General features: G+C 50.5%; 1 protein-coding gene across 3 annotated transcripts in view; it reads left to right on the top strand.

Moving 5' to 3' along the window:
- Positions 1-18553, top strand: part of DENND3 (DENN domain containing 3) — a 46521-nt gene that overhangs the window by 1572 nt on the left and 26396 nt on the right. For all 3 annotated transcript variants that reach the window (XM_019724659.2, XM_019724651.2, XM_019724645.2), the window contains exons 2-8: positions 4968-5247; positions 5863-5978; positions 7073-7215; positions 8355-8466; positions 12980-13099; positions 13452-13670; positions 16492-16604. In XM_019724659.2, coding sequence (XP_019580218.2) covers positions 4968-5247; positions 5863-5978; positions 7073-7215; positions 8355-8466; positions 12980-13099; positions 13452-13670; positions 16492-16604 — 1103 coding nt within the window. The remainder of the gene's footprint in view (positions 1-4967; positions 5248-5862; positions 5979-7072; positions 7216-8354; positions 8467-12979; positions 13100-13451; positions 13671-16491; positions 16605-18553) is intronic.

Genomic DNA, 18553 nt, shown 5'->3' with positions numbered 1-18553 from the left:
CAGTGGTACTTCCCTGAACCAAACAGACTGCCATGTTTTCCCAGGTCAAGTGGGCAGTTTGCTACGCTGCCTTTTAACTTTTTCCTCTTTACTCTATAATCCGATTCCCTTAGGGGTTTGGCAAAGGGCAGAGAAAAAAGTAGCTGAAGGAGTCCGGGGGGAAAGGCACGTTAAGACATGAGTTAAGCTTCCTGGAGTGGTCCTACGTGGAAGGCCTACTTTAATGGTACAATTAACCCAACATGATTTTATTGAGTTTTATTTTTATAGCAGTTCTGAATATTTTGATTGCCCAAGGCTTTTGAATAACTTTTAATTTTGCTCTTTTAAATCACCATTTCTCTGTGAGTCAGGCGTGCCTATTTGGTGAGACATAAAAATTGAGCCCAGAGATATGAGAACTATCCAGCTTCATCCTAGGACAGTGTAGTATCCTCCTTCGGTGTTTTATTATTTCTAGATGAAGTGGTGTTTGTTTTGTTGAGGATCGTGACAAAGAATTCGAGAATACAGTTCAATCCCCATGTGAGTTTTGTGGTTAGTGACGTTTCCCTCCACCCCTTGTTTGCGATAGAGACTAGGCATCAGATCCATCACACAGTCGTGCAAAAGTGCTCAGAGCACCTCTCCTACTCATTTGCAGGTCGCTCAATTCTTGTGTGCAAAGGCACGTTTACGGTTTTCACTGGAGAGTGTCCTGGCTTTCCATTTCTAGACCAGTGCCACCCAACAGCACTCTCTGGATGATAACCAGTGTTATCTGTCATCTCCAATATGGTAGCCACCAGCCACAGATGGCCACTGGGTGCTTGTGCTTAGTGCCACTGAGGAACTGGATTTTATATTTCATTTACATTTACTTAAAGTTAAACAGCTACATGTGGCTCCTGACAACTGTGCACAGTTGTAGAGCATTTTTTTAAAAATCTATTCATTTCTGTTCTCTTTCACAAAGGAGGCCAATCCTATAGAGAAGAGCAGTGCCACTGTGTTGTCAACGGAAAATCTGTGACTCCACTGATAGGGTGTTACGGTTTTTACTTTTTTTTTTATTGGGGGAGGGGAACAGGACTTTATTGGGGAACAGTGTGTACTTCCAGGCCTTTTATCCAAGTCAAGTTGTTGTCGTTTCAATCTTAGTTGTGGAGGGTGCCGTTCAGCTTCAAGTTGTTGTCCTTTCAGTCTTAGTTGTGGAGGGCGCAGCTCAGCTCCAGGTCCAGTTCCCATTTCTAGTTGCAGGGGGCAGAGCCCACCATCCCCTGCGGGACTCGAGGAATTGAACCGGCAACCTTGTGGTTGAGAGCCCACTGGCCCATGTGGGAATCGAACCGGCAGCCTTCGGAGTTAGGAGCATGGAGCGCTAACCGCCAGGGCTGGCCTGGTTTTCACTTTTTAATTAGCTTTTTTTTTTTTAAACTAAAATGATGCTTTTTGGGGAGGGGCTTCATATACCCACATCTGGAAGAGAAGAGCAGAAAACCACTTGGGCAGAGTCTGTGGAAATGGAACTGGTCTCTTCAGGGTGAGCGGGCAGCCACACATGTGTCACAAAGTAACACTGGAACAAATCTAGGATGACACGTTCAGGAATTGCTTCTAATTAAAGAGTCGCACATGGGCAAGTATGTACGGGTGAGATTCATTGTTCAGCTGGCCCTCGGGAGGGGACTGGGCCAACGCACGACTGACTCGTCCCACACTGTGACACTACGCAGTGAGAACAGGGAAGTCAGCCACAGTGTGTCCTTAAGTGGGAAAAACCCCACAGCCACTGGAACCATTTAAATGAGATGATTGTATTTACGAAAAAAAGGATGCTTTACATATACATAAAAAGTGGGAAGAATGTGTGTCACATTTGACTCATGGGACCATGGGGAGGCCTTCCTTTTCTATTGTTTTATTATTTCTGCGTCGTTATTTTGTAAAATCTATCTAGAGTGCTTATCTAATCAGAAAAGGCAACAACGGAAAAGACTCCACTATGGAAAAAAACAGATGTGTGATGACTTACTGAATGCCGTAAGGGACTGGAGATAAAAAGAGGGAACGACAGAGTTTTATTGGCTTCAGTGTGATGACGAGTGTTCACATCAAATGAGCCTGCCTCTCAGGGACCACCAAGTGCTGGAGTATGGATGGATGAATGACAGCCACTAAGCCACCTTCTGTGCTAGATGTGGGGGCACAGAAAGGAAAACAATATGGTACCTGTCTCACCTCACCCTCAGCTCCGAAGGTGCTATGGTACCACTGCACCGGGCAGCCACGCTCTGGGAGGGGGTTGAGGGGGAGTCTGGAAGGAGGTGCTCTAGGAGGAGATGGGGCGGGGGAGTCTGGGAGACGTCTGTGTCCTGTCTGTAGGGTGAGAAAGGCCCACTCCCGTGAGTGTGAAGGGGAGAGGGCTGCTGGTAATAAGGAAGTGGGTGTTGGCTGGGCCCGTGCCAGGCAGAGGTGTGAGCAGGGAGAAGCACAGCTTGTGACAGGCCCGTGTGTTTGGAGAATGACTGAGGGGTTCAGTCGTGTGGGGCTTTGAGGGCACCCGGGTCTCGGAAGCAGGCTGGCCTGCTGCTCAGTGCATAGCCACCCCAGGTGGTCAGCCTGCCCTGTGACACAGGCACACATATGATACATACATGGGATGTATACTAATGGTAGCAATGTAGAGAAACAGTTTTCGGTCTGTGGAAGGACAGACATGGCTCTGCGGGGCTATTCTGGGCCCACGGAAAGGCTGGTCTGCGGGGTGACCAGCAGGGAAGAGCCCGGCCCCAGGTGGCAGGAGCCAGGGCCAGTTGGGGCAGGTGAGTGATCCCTGTGTGCTCTTCAGACAGGGGCGTCCCCTTTGGGAGAGGGGGCACAGGTGCAGGTGGGGATCCTTGGGACAGGTACAGGAGGCCATGGCATTTCCTCGGCAGAGACCTTGAAGGATTGGTCCCTGGGGGGTGTACTGACTGGGCCATGCGCCTTGCAGTGCCCGGTGTGCTACACATGGGACAGCGGGGGCTGTGTTTAGAGACCTTTCTTAGGCCCCTGGTCCTGGGTGTGGGTTTGCAGATGGGGGTGAGAGGACAGAGCCTGCAGCCTTGGAGTCCCAGCGCTGAAGACCCTGTGGGTGCCGCCTTCATGGCTGAGGAGTGGAGAGCTGGGAACCGAGCAGGAGCTTAATTTTTGAAAATGAAAGTTTTGGGGACTCACCCGGGTATGTGGGAGGCAGTTGGGTATAGTCAGGCTGGAAAGAGGCCTGAGGAGGGACTGGGACCAAGGGCTCAGCCCTGGGGGGGTACAGCTGGAAAGAAGGGGTCTGCAGGGGGCTGCTGAGGAGCAGGAGGGCAGAGGAAGAAGAGCAAAGGGAGGCAGAGTGGGGAAGGTTCAGGAAAGGGGCCGGCGGCCTCGGACGTCTGGTGTGTTGCCTGGAGCACACTCATTTGCTTCTCTGACTATAGTCTCCAACGAGAGTGTTCACAGGCTGGTGTTCTGCCCAGTGTCTGTGGATATGGCTTCTTGTGTGAGGAAGAAATAGAATGTATAGGTGCACAGCTAATTAAGTCCGAACCGCCAGCTTTTGAAAGTAAAATATTAGAAACGGTTTCCTGTAACTGAAGACGTGGATTCCTTTCATGCGTGATACACCAAAGGTCCTTAAGTTATACAGTAATCTGGATTTCCCATGGTTGGTCTTGGGCCCTACTGGTATTAAAATTTTTTTCCAAATATAAAGAAATTATTGGCTGAATTTAAATTATGTAGCCTAAAAATAAGTGTGCTGACTTTGGAGTGTATTTAGTGACTGAAAATGCTATCATTGTATAAATCCTTTTAAATGCAAAAGTTCCCTGTTGGCACTGCCATTTCTAACTGAGATGTTGGTATTGGCTGTTCCTTTTCTGCTGGTCAAGGTCACATTTCTCCTGGGGACTGGATGTCCTTCCTGAGGCCCTTTCTAGAGTCCCTCAGAGACCCTCACTCCCTACTCCCCACCCTGTCCCAAGGGCCTCTTCCCTTCCTGTATCTCTATACCCTGAGCGTCCTGCTCTAGACTTTTCTATTTCCAGCTGACTTGGCACCTGTGTCACTTCCTTCTCTCTCACAGACTGCATTTCCTACACGTTGAAAGATCAAAAAGCTGTCTGGCAGCAAAGTGGGTTTTGTCGTAACTGTAGTAAAAACCCCACCAGACACAGTAGTCAGAAAAGAGAGAGAACAGAGAGCCCACGTGCCTTGTGTTATTTGGGGCAAGACTGCAAAGAAGAGGCTTAAAAGAAATCTTGTACCAAGTTAAAGTGAGAAGAATTCAGGTGAACGACCCCCTTTTATCGATCTCAAGGGACCATTTGGTCAGCTGAGGAAGGACATGTGTCTTCTCTGTGTCCCCACTCGTCTCGCCACCTCCCCAGGTCAGTGGTGACAGAAGTAATATATGTGACAACCCCGCTGGCGTGTAGGGCGCAGGGTCGGAAACACGTTTGCATGGGGTCTGACAATTTACAGAGCCTTTCACTGCCCTCCCCACCAGCCTGGAGGGAAAGCGGGGACTTCCTGGGGACCCAAAGGGGCTGGGCTCCCCGGTGTCCCCTTTATATTTCCTGCACTTGCCCCTTGAAAGCGAAGCTCAAGGCCTCGGAGGAAGTGATTTCCTGCCGTAGCTGGAGACAGAGCCACGATCTGAACTCATTACACTACGGGGCTTTGTTCAGAAGGGACATGTCACCCTGTCCAGGGTAACGGCGCAGAACCAGATTCCCAGTGGGCATGCGACTTGCCTGAACATTGGTTGGGCCTGAGAAGTTCCTAAAAGCAACTTCCAAGGCTGCCCTTCCTGTTGGGCCACTGGTGGGAGAAGCCATGCGCTGGACAATGCTCGTGTGGCTCGAGGGGAGACAAAGAAAACAGTGGCTGCTTCGATGGAAGGAACAGCAGGACAAGGCCCGACGCCAGGCGCTAACTCGTATTTCCGCTTGTTTTAGGTTGCTCAGAAAAGGGGAGGCATGCATCTTCCTTCTCTCGATCCGGAGGTTCTGTCTGTGTTTGTCCCTCCCTTTGTCAGTAAAGAGGACAGCCAGACGGCTGGTGCGAACTGTGTGGCTCTGAACAAAACCAAGAGGCGCTCCTTCAGGAAGAAGAGAGAGAAGCCCAGAGCAGAGCCCGGGAACGGCCTCCCGGAGGGTCCTCGCGGGCCGGACTCTGAGGACGTTTGTATCCCCAACGGTGTGGACCTGCTCGCCCTGCCCCAGCTGTGCTTCCCAGGTACCTTGTGCCCGGGACCCGGGCCTTAGGGCCACACCAGTGACCTGGTATGGAAGCCAGCACACTCAGGAAAGCAGGACTGGAGGCCCCAGCCCCCCAGGCCCCTGCATCCTGTCGCGGGACTGAGCTGTCTTGGTCTTTGGTGTTTCACAGCTAAAAGGCCGCTTAGATTGCTTAGCGCAGCCCCCATTTCTTGGAACACTGAGGCCTAGGAGATGAGCTGTAGCATTGCCGGCGTGCACAGTTTGTGTATGGTGCTTCCGGGCCTGGCAGGTGGGTTAAATGACGTCTGGTTAGCCAGTGCCACCCCCTCCTACCCCGTTTTCTGAGTCCCTAGGACCAGAAGCACAGGTTGCGTTTTTCCCCCAAACTGGCCCATTCCTGGAAGCATCAAGCTTTTCACTGGTCTTAGAGAAATGTGACAGTGGCCGGTATAGGAAGCTCAGATGGAGGACTTGACATAAGTACCTGTCTGGTCGTTTCCCCGAGAAATTGATGCCGTTCCTTGGTCTCAGGGATTATAACCCGGGACCAGCTGGGACCCCTCCGCCCCTGCTGTGCCCAGGAAGCAGCCGTCTCCCCAGGCCTCACAAACTGTTCTCTCTCCATGTACAGGAGGCTTGTGTGTGGCCTCTGAACCCAAGGAGGATGGTGTCCACTTCCTGGTGCTGACCGACGTCTGTGGGACTAGAACGTATGGCGTGGTTGCCCAGTTCTACCGGCCGCTGCACGTAGGTGACCCCCCAGGTGGGGGTTGAGGTGTATGTCTACTGTGGTGAAACACACAGAACGTAACAGTCCCTACTCGTCGTTCATTTACTTTCTGCCTCAGTGGATTTGCCCGTCCTGGACATGTAACATTCTAACCAAGGCCGTCCCCCGGGCTCTACTCTGACTTTGACAGTCATAATAACACCAGCAGCCCATGCGTGTGAGCAGCTCAGCACCAGGCATGACCCAAACGCATAGCAATTCATCTAATCCTTACCGCAATGAATGAGGTTGGGTGATGAGTGCCATCCCCATTTTCCAGATGAGAACATGGGGGCACAGAGAGGTTAAGTGACTTGCTTGAGGTCACACAGCAATCAGGATTTGAACTGAAGCAGACTGACTCCAGAGTGGTGCGTGTTCATTCAATATTGGTGGGTAGACAGATGGCATAGCTGACTGTCTCCTGGGCTTCTGCCTTTACCTGGCTATCTTACTAGTACCTCAAGTCCCAAAGTCCCAAACTGAAGAGATCATGCCCCTCCAGCCCTACCCAAATAGCCCCAACCCCCGGGCCCAGGATGTAGGCCCCAAATATTATGCCACTTGGAAGCTCTCCAGTGAGCTGTGCCTTATGGAACCGGGGGCTGTGCTGTTTCTCCGGCTGAGATCCCTTGTCATGAACAAGATCCCTCCGGCTCCCTCTTCCTGCCCGAGACACCCACCTCGTTCCCAGGCACCCACGAATACTGCTGCATGTCTTCCTTTTTAATCCGAGCCCTGTGGCCCCTTCTGTGTCCCGCTGTGTTGTAACTGCATTCCTTCTCGTTCAAACCTGCCAGCTTCTCCAGGGCAGGGGCGCACCTTGCCCCTTTGTAACCTCTGCTCCTCTATGGAGCAGGCACCCAGTGGGGCCGGCAAAATGGGTTGAAAGGCCAGTGCTCACTCCGGCTTGGCGGTGAAAGCTGAGCATGGCCCCTGTCTTGGAGAGGGTCGACTCTGTCCTGCCTCTGAAGCCCCGTTTCCGTCTGGAAATGCTGATGCTCTTGAACACAGGTAGGGTGCTCTTCCAGGTGGGTCAGGAGGTGACAGGTCTCTGTTGCTGTTTCTCTAGGGTGAGCACTGTTTCTACAACGGCCAGGCACACTGGGAGCCATCCCGGCTGAGCGGGAGCATGGCTGGCGGCTTCTTGCCCTACGCGGTGTGCGTGGTGTCCAGGTTCCCCTATTACAACGCTTTCAGGGACTGCCTTTCCTGGTGAGTGTCACGCTGGGCGCTCTGGACCACGGCCACCACTGCACATGGGCCATCAGGGGCAGGCTCAGGTTTGGCCACCTCGCTCCTTCTGGAAATGATAACACGGGGCTGGGATGACAGGAAAGACAAGACCAAAGTTAATGTGCAAGATGTGGATTTCCTTGGGTTTTTAAAAAAGAGGCACAAATCAGGAAAAACTTCTCCTGAGAAAACCAGCAGGCTGCTGTTAGTGCTGATGAGTTGTATTTGCATTTTAAAAATTACCTTTTTTGGTAGAATCTTTAACTGTCTAAACATCGACACTGACTTGAAAGCTGCCCCTCCGGAGAGCTGAGCTGTGTCTCTTTGGCTTTCATGGTCACTGACTCGGGGGCCAGCCCAGGGCTTATCACGTGGTGCATCACCCAAAGTCTCTGAGGGAAAGAGTCAAGTGAATGAACAAATGAGTGTGTCTAGTACAACATGCATTGCACTGGCCATTTTTGTAATTTTTAGAAAAGCAGTGTCCCCAGAGTTTATCCATTTTATGGGCGTGAACACTTTAACATCTATGAGTTACGATTAACAGGCACTAAAGCCCACCCATTTTGAGTGTGCAGTTGGCTGAGTTTTGCCAAATGTGTACACCTGTGTAACCACCACAGTGAAACAGGTCATTTTCATCACCCCGGAAGTTCCCTCGTGCCCCTTGCAGTCCTTTCCCAGCCCCGCTGCCCCAGGCACCCATTTTTCCATTATGTTTTTATATCATATACTTCGAACGTCAGGATGCATTTTGGAAACAAACTCTCAAGCACTTTCCTTTGCGAGGTTGTTTATTCCTTACTGAAGTATAACACATACAGAGACCTGCAAACAGTCCAGTAACTTTTCACAAAGGGAACACACTCATGTAACCAGTCCCAGATCAAGAAACAGAAGGCAGCCAGCACCTCCCAGCCCCCTGAAAAAAACCCCAAACTCCCCTGGTACCTCTCCCAGGCACGCCGCCCACTCTGGGTAGCCACCCTCCTATGGATGAAAATCCTGGAATTGCTGACAAGGCCCTTGCAGAGAGTTCTGCTTTGATTACAAATGCTAAGGGGAACAACTGGATTCTCATATGTATTTTGTGGTTTGACTTTTGTTTTTAATTTCAGTTTATTGACTCATCTGAAGTCCTGTAAAGATTTTGAAGTGGACAATCATATAAAAGATTTTGCTGCAAAACTATCTTTAATCCCTAGCCCACCGCCTGGGCCACTCCACTTGGTAATTATCTTACGTTTTTCCTTTGCAAATAGTACAAGTAACAGGATGAAGATGGTTTAAATGTTTTAAATGATTTCTTAAGCGCTAGCTGTGTTTAAATTATGCTTTTTAAGTTCCTTACAGAAGTGTTTTTTTTATTTTTACACCATTTCTAAAGGTCAAAAAACAAATAATGTAAATTAGAAATTTATTTTCTAAAAATTTAGAAATGAAATTTTGTTCTAAAGTCAAATGTGGAGGCTTGAGTTTTGCTGAGTGGCTCATGATAAATAGGTTCTGAGCTAGTAAAAGTCCCCTTTGGTTTGTTGTGAAGAAAACACAGAATTTAGTTACAAATTTCCATTTTGGCTGGAATATTGGGTATTATATTTAGTTTCTTAATGTTTTCTCCTGTCCAAAGTGATTAATGAAAAGTAACTGGTGTATATATGTATATATATTTTGTTATTCACAGTGCCATTATGTTAGTTAAGTAATAGACAAGCATTTCCCAAACTGGGTTCCATGGACCCCTAGTTCTGCGATGTTATTGGCTGTTTCATGACACGAGGGTTCCAGGGTTAAAGACGTTGGAGAAATGCAGGCCACGTTCCCCTTTTGTTGAGTAGCAGGTCACACTGTTAAGCTATGTGATAAAACCTGTTTGAGGCAGCATTTTTCAAACTAGTTTAATGATAGGATGCTTTTTTTTTTTTTAAAGACACCTATTAAATAAACATCTTGAAATGTATAGTAAATAGTGAATCAGTTTCACTCTATTAGTCCCTTGTGGAAGATGATACATATTAATCTTAGTTTACATTTTATTATCGACAGTTGAAAGCATTTATCAGGAGACATGTGACTGAAAATGTATGTTTGTAATAGGACCCTAAACTCAGCAGTCTGCCAGGGAGAAAACCCTGTCAGACTCACGCCAGACCCAGAGTCAGAGCAGCCTGCCTATCTGCCTTCTTCCTGCTTCCAGAAATGTTTGTAGGGAAATTTACTGAGAGCTTGTTCTGTGCAGAGACACTCATCTTTATTACCCGGGTAACTGGTATTTTTTTTTTATTGTGCAGTGAAATCATCAAATTTACGTTCTTGTTCTATAAACTCAGCAAGTTCACTGGGGACCTGCTACAGCAGTGAACAGGATCCCTGAGTTCACAACAGTTTTAGGGTTAACTCGCATTTTTCCTATTCTGCCTTTGAACCTATGAAGGGCATAAATAGTACTTACACCAATTTTCTGTATCTTGGACTCTTGAATTAATTAGTATTTGGTTCTTCATTTCTACCACCCTCAGTGAGAAAGTGTATGTGGGGGTGTCATTATCGACACCTCTTCTCATCACCCCACCTTTGCTCTGCCTGTCACACCTGACCAGTCTGCCTCCGCGTCTGTTTGCACTTTGCCCACATCCACTGCCACCGCCCCATTCTGGGCCCCCGGCTTCTCCCACCTGCATGACTTCGGGAACCAACCACTCATCTCTCCACTTCCATTCTTGACCCGTCATTGACTTCATCCTTTGCATAGTGGCTGGAAAGATGGTTGAAATCCATAAATTAGACTCCTTTTGTGCTTAAAACCCTGCAACGGTTTCTCGTGGTCTGCCTTCACCCAGTCCTGCATCCCTGCCCTGTGTCACTGACCAGCTCTGTCTTGTGTCACTTACCCCCTTGCTCACTGTTCTTCAGCTGCACTGGACTCCGCCAAGCCCTCACAGGTGCTGCCACAGGGCTCTTGCACGTGCTGTTCCCAGGAGTCCCGCCCTCTCCATTTTCTCGTGGCCAGCTCCTCGGAGGTCATGGCTCAGATGTCGGTTAGGCTCCTAGTCTGCAGTTAGGGATTGTAGGTGTGTGTGTGATTTTTATTTAACGTCCATTTTCTCCGTCAGACTCTGAGCATAGGACAGAGGCCACGTTCAGGACTGCGTCCCCAGGGCTGACCTTAACGCCTGGCACATTGCCGCTCCGCAGATAGCTGTTCAGCGAACGAGTGATGGACGGACCTGTGTTTCGTATTAGGTTGTGGTGCTCATTGAATGGGCTCCTCCCTGTGGGGCTCGTGCGCTTGTCTGAGTGCGGGGTTAGTCTGGATCCAGCTTGTCACTGTGATCCCCCCTTAGCAAGTGTCCTTAGCTATTGGGTCCAAGTCGATAGAAGGGCCATAGTGTTTCGGGGAATGTCGTGGAACAGTGGCTATTAACTGTCTTGAGGAAACCCGAGAGGTCAGTTGAGGTCAAGGTTCTCATCTGACACAGGAGCTGATTCAGCAGTATTTTCTGGAACCCCCTGCCAAGGAATGTCAGTTTAGAGGGTGTTGTGAATGTGGTAGCGACATGTAGTTCTTGTGTGTGTCCTGTCACCTCTGTGTCGGGGCATCTGTGGTCTGTGCGGGTGGGACGCGGCGTGAGACCCTGCAGCAGCCTGTTGGGAGGCAGCGCCCAGCCTCTGGCCCCAGGCCAGTGTCCCTTCTCTGACCACCAGCCCGAGGAGAGCAGACATGGGGAGCACCGGCGACCTGGGCCCACTCTGGTTTCTCTCTGCCGACAAGTGGGTCTGATTTCACTAGCTTTTCACATCATGGGTATTACTGGGTGTACACAGGGCACATATTTTTCTTCTTACTGCACCCGAGACACTTTCTGTGTTGCTTTGAATGTGAAGCGTATTCTTTTTCTGGTGTGCCAATCAAGCTGGAATTTGGAAAGCAGTTACTTAAAATAGCTCTCCCTCCTCAGTTTCTTCATCTGTAAAGTGGGCAGAACAACAGAACCCGCCTCAGAGGGCGTGAGTCTTAAGAACCATCAAGCCGCCAGCACAAGCCGTGGGTGTCCCAGGGGTTGAGCAGTATCCCCGCAGAGTGACTTCCGTTTGTGTTTGGTTTTCATCTTTCCATAGGTAGCTGGTTGACCTTTGTCTTTTGAAACACTGAGGAGAATCTTTTGTACACACTTTACAGTCATTAATAATTTGTCACCACTTGGAGCATTTAACTGCTTTACTTTGTTTTGTTTTAAATAAAAAGGATGTTATTGTTCAACTAGGTGAATCTGCTGAATTTTTAATGTGTCTTGTTTCTATAGACAAACGGCTACAAGAAAGCAGGGGAGGCCCCAAGTATAGCTAGGAGGCACTTGTAAATGTCCTCACTGTCAGAAATTAGTCGTTTTTTTTTTTTTTTTTTTGCATGAAAATACACTTAGACAAGTGACTAAGACCACCAGAAGTATGAATTGTGAATATTTTGTTCTGTGACCTGTTTTCTCCACCCAGTACAGTAAGTCCTCACTCAATGTCACCAGCAGGTTCTGCGACTTTAAGTAAAATGACTTTTAAGGAGCCCAGTGGTCCCCTAGGCTGACTGCCATAAACAGGAGTTAAGTTTGACGGCATCGCATCACTGTCAGAACAAAATGACACTGACTGCACGCGTTTCTGGGGGACCTGTGCTACTCTGCTTCCCTCTGCTTCCCTCTGCTTCCCTCTGCTTCCCTCTGCTTCCCTCTGCTTCTCTCAGGCTCTCGACCTCCCAGGCTTCTCCTGGAGGAAGCCTCTCCATCCGTCAGATCTGACTGCTTCTCCCCATGCTTTGCCCCAGTGCTTTGCTCACACATGGATCATTCTATTCTGCTGAATCAGGGGCGCTTCAAGGGGGCGGGGCAGGCACCCAGCGTTTCCTGAGCACCCCCTGTGTGGCTGATACCACGGGAGGTAGAAACCGACTCTTCACGGCCTGTCTCCTTGGCCTGGCTGAACTCCCTAAGCGGAGGGGACCACAGCTTCCGCCTTGGTGCCCCCAGGCCTTTAACACATAGGAGGCGTTCTGTAAATATGGAATTTGAAGTGTTTTTTCTTTTTTAAACTTTTTGTTTTTAATTTTTATTTTAAGTCTGTTTTTCTAGGACCCCTCAGCTCCAAGTCAAGTAGTTGTTTCAATCTAGTTGTGGAGGGTGCAGCTCACAGTGGCCCATGTGGGGATTGAACCGGCAACCTTGTTGTTAAGAGCACCGCGCTCTAACCAACTGAGCTTACCGGCCGCCCCCGAGGTGTTATTTTAAAATAATATTTAGAAAAATAAAGTGTCTTTCTTAAATTTTTTTGAATTATATGTCTTTAAGGAGCTTTGACTATTAAATTGAACATACTCAGAGAATACATACTATGCAGTAACTAAGGACAATGCGGACTAGCTACAATTAATGCGAGCACGCTTGGTTTAAAATTTGTGCCTGGGTGGCAGTGTATCTTTGTTTCGCCCATGAGCAGGTGGCTGATTCATTAGAGTTTAAGGAAGTTTGGCTGCGAAGGGCGTGAAGTACTCAGTTTACGTGTGGACCATTACTGGCGGTCCTGTATATCACTAGACTGTTTTATTGTTCTGTGACATGCAGAGTGACAGCATGAGTCTTCAAAAGGATTTCCTCACTCAGATGCTTTCTGAGCTCAAACAGTGAATTTTCACGCAGTTCAGCCTTCGCCGGGAGCAGCTCTCTGAACTAATTACGGAAATTGGTCTTTGCAGGTTTATAACATGAAACCCCTCCAGGTCGTGTTTCCCTCACGCGCGGACCCCGAGAGCCCAGTCATCGACCTGGACCTCCACCTGCCCTTGCTGTGCTTCAGACCTGAGAAGACGCTGCAGGTGCGTCCCTGTCACACCTGGGAGTCTCGTGCCCATTGGCTGAAATGGGCATCAGCACTGCAGTTGTATCAGAGACGATTCAAACGCAAGCGTCTCCCACAGTGCTGAGGACCCGCAGCCTCGAAGCGTTCATGTTTCCTGCTTCAAGCTGACACTCACTCCGCTGTCTGCAGATAGCACTTTTTGTGGGGGGGGGTCCGAGTGGCTTTCGTTTGCGCAGCTGGAGCAGGGGTGCCCCCACCCCCTGGGTGGAAGCTGTCCCCGTCTGGGTTTGCTGGGTGGCGGTGTGTTTATGAGCGTTGGGAGCTGACCGCGCCCGCCTTCAGCGTGCACATGGTTTGTTGGCCCCCAGATCCTGACGTGCCTCCTGACGGAGCAACGCACCGTGTTCTTTTCCTCCAACTGGGCCCTGCTGACGCTGGTGACCGAGTGCTTCCTGGTCTACCTGCACCCCCTGCAGTGGAAGCACACGTTCGTGCCCATCCTGTCGGGGCAGATGCTGGACTTTGTCATGGCTCCCACGTCCTTCCTCATGGGCTGCCACCTCGACCACTTCGAAGAAGTCAGCAAGGTTAGGTGTCGACCGTGTGAGCGAGAACGTCGAGTTCTTGGGAGCCCACGGCAGGGACTCATGGGAAGCTGCTCTGGAAGTGCCTGAACTGAGGGCTGAGGTCACAGGGTCAGTGAGATCGGGTCACTTCCATCCCTGAGCACGTGTGCGCCAGGCGCCCCCCCCACACACACACGGTGTTCGGCCTCATGTGTCCTCGCACCACCCCCTGCGGTTTCAAGTGTGGCCTCTGCCGCTTACTAGTTTCCCGACCTTGAGTGAGTTACTTTGCTAAGCCTCAGTTTCCTCATCTGTGAAGTGGGGCAAGGACGCATTGTCACGGGCAGGGCTCCGAGCTGAAGGCTGCCCGGCGCCCCCACCCAGCGCCCAGCGTGTGACTGCGGCTTGGTGGACAGTACCTGCCACTGTTGCTGCTCTCTGTTTTCTCTCTTTTCTTTTACGAAGCTTCTGTTGTCCTGTGGACCGTCTTCCTAGGAAATGCCTGTGCATGCAGCACGTTGGTCAGAGCCAGTGGGGTTCGCGGGCCTTGCTGAGTCCTTTGGCCGTTTTCTCACTGTGTGCTTGGCCCGTGACAGCGTGAACTCCTCAGTGTCCTGGTTGTAAAGACCAATAACTGCTCGCCTCATTGTTACGGTGAGGATACACGGAGTCGCTAGGACAGCGGCGGCACACAGTAGGGGCTTAGTATGTGGTAACTGTTTTTACTGTTATGCTGACTGCAGATGGCACACATTTAGATGGTGAGCTGATGTCATGGGTTTGTAACACATACTGTGACACTGCCAGCAGGCAGATCAGGTTGGGTTCTTTAAAACAGCTTCATTCAGATATAATTTATATGCCACAAAGTTTACCTGATCAAAATGTACCATCCAGTGGCTTTCAGTAACGTTGTAGAGTTGGGTCACCTAATTTTGGATGGCTTCATCACCCCACAAAGAAAGCCTCTGTGCATCAGCTGTCACCCCCTTTCTGTCCCCGCCAGACCCCGGCAACGACCATCTCCTCCGTGTCTCTCTGGATCTGCCTGTTCCACACCTGTGGATTGTCAGGGGAGGACCCACTCACTACATGGCCTCTGGGGTCCGGCCGCTTTCGCTCACTATGCTTTGTGAGGTTCACCCACGTTGTAGCAGGTAGCATGACTTGGTTTTTACTGCCGAATGGGGTTTTATTGTATGGTGTACTATTCAGTCTGTCCATTCATCAGTCGATGGACATTTGAGTTGTTTCTACCTTTTGCCTATTGTCAAGAATGCAGCTGTGTGAACTCCATGGGCAGGTTTTTGTGTGGACCTGTGTTTTCACTCACTGAGGAGTGGATTGGCTGGGTCTGATGGTTACTCTGTGTTTGAGACACAGTCAGACTGTTTCCTGAAGCAGCCGCCCTGTTTTCCATTCCCACCAGCCATGGAGGAGAGTTCTGCTGTCTGCGTCCTTGCCAACACTTGTTATTATCAGTCTTTGAGCCTAGCCATCCTGGTGGGTGGGATGTGGGACCACGCTGTGGGTTTGATGTGCGTCTCCCCAGCTACTGCTGGTGTTGAGCGCTTTACCTGTACAGGTGTTCACCGACAGGTAGGTTTTCATTTCCTACCGTGCACTCCTACCTGTCCCCAATAGTCCTCAGGCGTGGCCCCCATGCCCTGTGTTTCCTTTTAGAGCAAATCCCCAGAAAGGCAATAAGTGTGGTGCTGGCCGGCCCTTCCTAGGAAGGAGCTGCGTGTCTTCCTGTGCTTGCCAAAATGAGTGACTCACCAGGGGACAAACACACTTTAAGAAAAGGCCATTCAGACCTTCCTGGAAGGAACGGAAAAGCGTCACCCAGTCCGTCTTGCAAATGAGAATAAAATAGGCCATGCTCTGAAGTTTAGTACTGTGTTTCTTTTTTAGTCATTAGGGGGGAAAAATTGTCTTGCATCAGACCCTTCAGAAGGGAAACATTTTGTGGTGTTTACTTAACAGCTCCAGTCAGCAGTCATGAAGGGATCCCTTGTAATGGTTCACCTGTCCTGGAGGGTTTCAGTACGAGCAGCCGGTTTTAACTGAAAGCCTTTGGGGTTTGGGTGTTTCTGTCTGTGGTGCTGGGAGTCTGGAGGCCACACCGCGGCACCTCTGTGCGGTGACCTGCGAACATTTGGCACTGATGTCTGCGAAGGGCACCGCTGTTCACCCGCTGACTTAGTGCCTCTGTGTGTTCCCAGGGCGGACGTCGTCTGTGCACTTTTCCACTCCCAGCTGGGAGGGGCGATCTTCAGAGAGATTCCAGCGACACATTCCAGGGGACTGTTGAATTGCAGGACTCTAGTGCATAACTCATTATTTGTGTATTTTGCCACAGATAAGACTTTATAAGTAATCCATGTACATATTTCAAAAATGCTGAGTGTGTGAGTGCGTGTGTGTGTGTGGTCAGCGAGTACAGGGCCCTGCCCACTCTCTGGTTCTTGGAGGGCAGAGCTGGCAGGGAGGCTGAACCAACGTGTTAGGTGTTGAATGTCGGTGTTGCTCTCATTGCAGTTCTGGAATGTTCTCTCCAGGCTCCCTGAAGTAGCACCGACAGTGTTTGTACCAGGGTAGGTGAAATCCTGACAACACGTATTGGAATCTTGACTCAGACACAGGCATTTAGCTCTGTAACATAACTCATGGCAGTTGCTGCATTCTTGTGTAGAGATATTATAAAGGCTCTGTGTACATATTAGGAAGGGTAATTTAATTAACAATGACACTGTCTTGGTGAACGCAAAATGTATGTTGGAGTTTCCAAAGTTGTATGTAAATTGAAATTCTCACGTCAGTCTTTACACTTAATTCATAGGAAGCTGATGGTTTAATTCTGATCAATATTGATAACGGGAGCATCACCTACTCGAGTGACAACATGGACGTCCCCGATGTCCCTCTCCTGGCCGCGCAGATGTTCATTCAGAGGTAAAGTCGGAAACTGTGTTTGGAAACATCTCGGTTCAAGTGCTGTACTTGCCGGTTCTGACTACGTTTGCCAGTCTTCCATTGTGGATGCATGTTTTATGTAGTTAGCGTTTGGGAATTATTGGTGATTTTTTAAAAGCAAAAGTCATTTGTCTTCATTCTGATCTTGTTTAAACACGAATCGTGGCCCTGTTGCCAGTCAGGTGGTGGTCACATCCGCCCCGGGAAGCCCCCAGTGAGCCGTGAAGCTACTTCTCCTTCGTTTATTCACCCCCCCACCCCGATATGTCTCTAACACCCACCGTGTGCCTCACACAAGGCAGCGTGTGGAATAGCGAGCAGAACAGATATGGCCCCTGCCCGTGACCCTGTCAGTCCTGGGGACCCTGACAGGTGTGACCCGTCGTCCTGGAGGAAGATGCTGTCTTTCTCTGTTGGCCCCTTGGCGCCCTTTCAGTGCTGTCCTTTTTGCCTGCGTTGCTTCGCAGCTGTGAACGGTTTTCCGCATCACTTCTGCTAAAATTCGTTGGCCTAATCAGGCATCAGCAACCTTCTTCCCAAAAGGGCCAGATAATCAATATTTCAGGCTTTGTGGGCCCTGCGGCCCCTGTCGTGGGGAGAGGCTTGGTGGGGACCCTTACACGTGTTGCTTCTGGGCTGGGGGAAAGGGGTGTGGGGACCGCTGTGTGGGACCGAGGTGCGTCTGGCGCCCCGGGAGGGACATGCGTGCAGCATGGGCAGTGCCAGGGCTCCCACAGGCCGTCCCACTGAGCACGTGTTTCCTTTGGCATCTACTGACACGGTAGCGGGAGATCCTGCGTTTAGTCCTCCCAGCCCGTGGGGTGGACCGCGGTCAGGGAGACTCCAGAGGCATCTGTGGACGTGTGGGGCAGGATGCGCACAGCAAGGAGCCAGGCCGTGCTGCTTGTGGGGAAGTCGGTGGGGACCACGTCCCCCTTTCTTCTGTCTGCTGGGAGAGCAGATGAAGGCAGAGCGGAGGCCCGTGAGCCGCAGGAGAAGCGGGGGGCTACGCCCCGTCTGTGTCTGCTCCCTGGCTTGTCTGTTCTGATTTCTGACCCTTCTCTGTGTGTCAGTCAGCTCGCGCTGTAACAGGTACCACTGAAGCAACTCACATTTCTTGTCTGACTGTCCTGGAGGCCGGAAGTTGGGGACCCAGGTGTGGGCAGGGCTGGTCTCTCCTGAGGCCTCTCTGCTCGGCGTGCAGACGGCCGTGTCCTCCCCACGTCCTCACGTGGTCGTCCCTCTGTGCACGTGTTTCCTCCTCTCCTCCTGTAAGGACACCAGTCAGACTGGATCAGGGCCTGCCCTGACACCCTCATTTTACCTCTTTATAGACCTTATCTCCTGATATAGTCACCTTCTGAGGCCCTGGGAGTTAGGACTGCAACATAGGAACACAATTCAGCCATTGCTCCTTCTACCTGGATAGTTGCTGCAAAACATGTAGGAGTGCCGCCCTTATTAGTGCTCCCTCATCTGAAAACTTCCAAGGCCCACGGCGGAATGTGTGTCCTCCCTGGGCTGGGGGTGTGAGTCCACAGGCTTTTCTTTTGCGGCCCGCCAGGAGCCCGAGCCAGGAGGCCCGGGGAGAGTGCTTTTGCAAAACCTGCCTTCCTCCTCATCTGTGTACTTGCTGATAAGCAAAAGCCACTTTCCCCTGACCTGACTTCTGGAGTGTGACATTCAAGGACTGAGGTTTGCTGGTGTTGGGTGCAGATTCTCAAGTGTGGCTTTGGTCAGGCGTCCCCAGTAAGATGGGATTCTTGCCTCGGTCCATGTGTAATCGTTCGAGTTCTAGAACATACACAGAGGGTCGGATTCCTGGACCCCTCTCCCCGCCAAAGCAATGGTGGGATGTGCTCGTTTATAAATGTGAACTGGCCTGTGTGTGGTCGGTGGCACGTCTGCAAAGGCTCTGCGGCTGTGGC

This window comes from Rhinolophus sinicus, linkage group LG12, assembly GCF_036562045.2.
Source record: "Rhinolophus sinicus isolate RSC01 linkage group LG12, ASM3656204v1, whole genome shotgun sequence".
NCBI lineage: Eukaryota > Metazoa > Chordata > Mammalia > Chiroptera > Rhinolophidae > Rhinolophus > Rhinolophus sinicus.
This window is presented reverse-complemented; position numbering and strand designations above follow the sequence as displayed.